The following is a 4,581-nucleotide window of genomic DNA, read 5'->3' as shown; positions in this document are numbered from 1 at the left end:
TGGAGGGTGCAGTGGGAAATCCCTGCTCCCTCTGACGGCCTGGCCTGTGCCTCACAGTGTGGTGTCCAGAACTTCAAACGCCGAGAGAAGTGCTTCAAATGTGGCGTGCCCAAGTCAGGTGAGTCCCACCTACCCCTCGCACTCCCCAGGGCGGGGCGACTGGGGAGAAGGGAAGGTGAGGGGTCTGTGCTCAAGGCTTGGTATAGGGAGGAGGGTGACCAGTCATGGAGCCTCCCCCTTATCACCAGCCTGTCTCCCACTGCCCCTGACAGAGGCAGAGCAGAAGCTGCCCCTCGGCACGAGGCTGGATCAGCAGACACTGCCACTGGGTGGCCGGGAGCTGAGCCAGGGCCTGCTTCCCCTGCCGCAGCCCTACCAGGCCCAGGGAGTCCTGGCCTCCCAAGCCCTGTCACAAGGCTCAGAGCCAAGCTCAGAGAACGCCAATGACAGTGAGTCAGTTGTTCCTTCTTCCTCTGTGCCCTAGGGTGTCTGGGCTGGGCTCACCAAGACCAGAGAAATGGCAGTGAGCAGGACCTCATCCTCATGGAATCTCCACTTGGTGCGGGGATAGACATTTGATGTAGGGAGAGCAGAGGGAGTGGCAACATCCCACCTGACTTTGGGGGTGTGTTGGGAAGGTTCTCAGTAGACAGGCAGCCAGGCTGGCACCTGGACCGCCAAGCAGAGTTGATCCTGGAGGAAGCAGTGAGGGAAGCGGCAGTTGCAGAGGCACGGGGGGGGTGGGGGCAGAGGAAAGGGAGCAGTGGGGGGCATTGAAGGGCAGGGCTGGCAAGAGTGCCGGGGGCGTCCTCTAACACTGGGCCCCTTCCCACAGCCATCATTTTGCGCAACCTGAACCCACACAGCACCATGGATTCCATCCTGGGGGCCCTGGCACCCTACGCAGTGCTGTCCTCCTCCAACGTGCGCGTCATAAAGGACAAGCAGACCCAACTGAACCGCGGCTTTGCCTTCATCCAGCTCTCCACCATCGTGGTGAGGGCGGCACAGTTGGGGGCCGGGCAGCCAGGGTCCCGGCCCCCAGGGTGGGGAGGAGGGTCCCTTTCCCCAGCCTCCAACCGCGGCCCCCAGCCTGGAAACCGGGCAATGGAGCCGGGGGCCTCCCCGGGCCTGACCCTTCTGTCCCTGCCTCACCTCCTCCCACAGGAGGCAGCCCAGCTGCTGCAGATCCTGCAAGCCCTGCACCCACCACTCACCATCGACGGCAAGACCATCAATGTTGAGTTTGCCAAGGGTTCTAAGAGGTCAGGGCCCCACCTGTGTGCCTTCCCCCCCCTCCCCTCCCCACCCTCCTACTTCCCCCCACCGCCTGGGGCCTCCCATCTCACTCCCAGTCTCTAACATCCTCCTCAGGGACATGGCCTCCAATGAAGGCAGTCGCATCAGTGCTGCCTCTGTGGCCAGCACTGCCATTGCTGCGGCCCAGTGGGCCATCTCACAGGTACTCGGACCCCTTGTGCCTCCCATCGTCCTGAGACCTGGGCTTTCTCAAATCTCCTGCACCCTCTCTGAAGCAGGAAGGCTGGCTTGCTATCCATGGATGCAAAACCCTCTCCCAGTAGCTGGCATGGCCATTCCACCTTGCTCCTGGCTCTCTAGACCCCCTGGGACATTCCCCTTCATCATCACCGCAGCTTTCTTCCCAATTGCCTCCCATGCGCTCATGTACGACGCCATTGTGCCTGGCATTCTGTTCTGTTTGGTGGGGTTTTTATTGTCCTGAATTGGTATGATATACACATATCCTTATATGTAATATATACATATATGATATACACACATCCTTATATGTAATATATACATATATGATATACACATATCCTTATATGTAATATATACATATATGATATACACATATTATATGTTCCCGAATAAAAATAATGTATAAGTGGTTGAGAGAAAATTGGGAGAAGAGAATAAAGAAGTGAGAAGATGGTGTCTTCCTTGGCCTGACACCCAACACACACACCACACACAGCAGAATCAGCAGAATCGGCCCTGGAACATTTTGGCGTTCGTCTGTTTTTATGTCTTGTGTTTGCCACTGGCCTATTTGTTCTCTTGTAGCCAGGCAATCCTTGCTTTCCACTTGTCTTAGGCTGCATGCTTTTCTGTCAGGTAGAAACACTAGCCCCACGTGTGGGACAGATGCTTCTAGCAGGTTCCCAACCTCCCCATCCCCACACCTTCCTGTTCTAATGAACCCCTCCCACCTGCCCTTCAGGCCTCCCAAGGTGGGGAGGGTGCCTGGGCCACCTCCGAGGAGCCGCCGGTCGACTACAGCTACTACCAACAGGATGAGGGCTATGGCAACAGCCAGGGCACAGAGTCTTCCCTCTATGCCCATGGCTACCTCAAGGGCACCAAGGGCCCTGGCATCACTGGAACCAAAGGGGACCCCACCGGAGCAGGTGAGCCCCAGCATCTCTCTCTGCAGCTGTGGTGGGGGCCAGCAGGCATAGAGTCCCCGACCCCATTATTCATAGGCATTCTCCCTGCCCTGTCCTTCCTTACAGGTCCTGAGGCCTCCCTAGAGCCTGGGGCTGACTCTGTGTCGATGCAGGCTTTCTCTCGCGCCCAGCCTGGTGCTGCCCCTGGCATCTACCAACAATCAGCCGAGGCGAGCAGCAGCCAGGGCACTGCTGCCAACAGCCAGGTGAGTGAGCCCTGTGGGTATGTATCCCGGGGAGGCAGGCAGGTGGCAGGGGTGGCATGGGCAGACACTGAGCCCTGTTCTCCTGTCTGGCCCCACCAGTCGTATACCATCATGTCACCCGCTGTGCTCAAATCTGAGCTCCAGAGCCCTACCCATCCTAGTTCTGCTCTCCCACCGGCCACCAGCCCCACTGCCCAGGAATCCTACAGCCAGTACCGTGAGTAGCCACAGCCTGTGGGTAGGGGTGGGGAGTTCTTAATAAAGCAGGGAAGACTGTGACCCCGCTCCCCTCACCCCCTAGCTGTTCCCGACGTCTCCACCTACCAGTACGATGAGACCTCCGGCTACTACTATGACCCCCAGACCGGCCTCTACTATGACCCCAACTCCCAGGTGATAGGGCAGCCCAGAGAGGGCAGAGAGGGATGGGGTCGGGTCAGGTCGCGTCGGGGGCAGCTGGCCCTGCAGGTTCCCTTCACGAGGTCTTCACTCACATCCCCTCTTCCCTCCTCCTCCCTCAGTATTACTACAATGCTCAAAGCCAGCAGTACCTGTACTGGGATGGGGAGAGGCGGACCTATGTTCCCGCCCTGGAGCAGTCGGCCGATGGGCATAAGGAGACGGGGGCACCCTCGAAGGAGGGCAAAGAGAAGAAGGAGAAGCACAAGACCAAGACAGCTCAACAGGTGAACACCGGGGTCCAGCAGTCGCCGGCTGTGTGGTGTCTTCTAGCAACGGCACTCTGTCAGCTCTCGCCCTCTCCTGCTGAGGGAGATGGCAGGCGGGTGTGGATGTGGGCAGTGACTGCTTAGCAGACCATGTTCCTGCTCCAGCTCTGCTTTTTTGCTGAATGGCCTTGAGCCAGAGCAGTCTCCTCAGTGCGTGACAGGGTTGCCCAACTCCAGGAGGTGGCTTGTGCCATCCGAGTGAGCCCTGTCAGGTGTCTTCTGTCCCATGATGGGGACCCTTACATGCTGCTGGTGGATATATATATATATACATATGCCAGAGAAATTCTCACAGGCCCATAAAGGGGTGGGCAGGAAAAAAGCCCTGCAGTGTTTTGTGGGAGTAGGCAAATGGAGGGCACCTCAGCGTCTGTCTGTGGAGAAAGGGTGTGACACTGTGAGCATAGCATTTACAAGCAAGCACAAAGTGTTCCCTCAGCAACCTGGTGAATTCTAAAAATGGTGCTGTGCTGGGGGGGGGAAACATGGAAATATAGAATGTGGCATTGTGGTCATGCATATAAATTCAAATTATACACAGATAAACATTCCTATGCATTTTAAAATGATAAAATGGAAATGCACAACAAATGTGACAGCGTGGGTATGTGTGAGGGGAAGAGGAGTGTCTTCATCCATTTGCTGCTCTATAACAATACCACAGACTGGGTAATTTATAAGGAAAAGAGATTGATTTGGCTCACAGTTCTGTAGGCAGGGAAGCCCAGTGGTGTTGGCATCTGGTGAGGGCCTTCTTGCTGCATCATAACATGGCAGAGGGCAAGAGAGCATGCATTAGAGCAAGAGAAAATTGGGCCAAACTCCCCCTTTTTATCTGGAACCCACCGTCAGTGATGGCATTAAATGGAGACTCAAAAGGTGGAGGGGGGCCGGGAGCGGTGGTTCACGCCTGTAATCCCAGCACTTTGGGAGGCCGAGGCAGGCAGATCACCTGAGGTCAGGAGTTCGAGACCAGCCTGGCCACATGGCGAAACCCCGTCTCTACTAAAAGTACAAAAATTAGCCGGGCATGGTGGCAGGCGCCTGTAATCCCAGCTACTCAGGAAGCTGAGGCAAGAGAATCGCTTGAACCCAGGAGGCAGAGGTTGCAGTGAGCTGAGATCATGCCATTGTACTCCAGCCTGGGCAACAAAAGCGAGACTCCTTCTCAAATCA

General features: G+C 56.5%; 1 protein-coding gene across 7 annotated transcripts in view; it reads left to right on the top strand.

Annotated features, from left to right (window-relative positions):
* RBM10 (RNA binding motif protein 10) overlaps positions 1–4,307 on the top strand; it is a 40,502-nt gene extending 36,195 nt beyond the window's left edge. For 2 of the 7 annotated variants that reach the window (XM_023202760.3, XM_023202758.3), the window contains exons 7-16: positions 58–118; positions 273–449; positions 836–996; positions 1,168–1,265; positions 1,375–1,462; positions 2,246–2,432; positions 2,538–2,677; positions 2,777–2,894; positions 2,979–3,070; positions 3,199–4,307. In XM_023202760.3, the coding sequence (XP_023058528.1) occupies positions 58–118; positions 273–449; positions 836–996; positions 1,168–1,265; positions 1,375–1,462; positions 2,246–2,432; positions 2,538–2,677; positions 2,777–2,894; positions 2,979–3,070; positions 3,199–3,489 (1,413 nt within the window). In that variant the 3' untranslated portion in view covers positions 3,490–4,307. The remainder of the gene's footprint in view (positions 1–57; positions 119–272; positions 450–835; positions 997–1,167; positions 1,266–1,374; positions 1,463–2,245; positions 2,433–2,537; positions 2,678–2,776; positions 2,895–2,978; positions 3,071–3,198) is intronic. The other 5 variants (XM_023202757.3, XM_023202755.3, XM_023202759.3 and 2 more) reach the window with 4 other exon arrangements.
* The last annotated feature ends 274 nt before the right edge of the window (positions 4,308–4,581 follow it).

The sequence above is a fragment of the Piliocolobus tephrosceles genome, chromosome 12 (assembly GCF_002776525.5).
Source record: "Piliocolobus tephrosceles isolate RC106 chromosome 12, ASM277652v3, whole genome shotgun sequence".
Lineage (NCBI taxonomy): Eukaryota > Metazoa > Chordata > Mammalia > Primates > Cercopithecidae > Piliocolobus > Piliocolobus tephrosceles.
The sequence above is the reverse complement of the archived record's forward strand: the minus strand, read 5'-3'. Positions and strand labels throughout refer to the sequence as shown.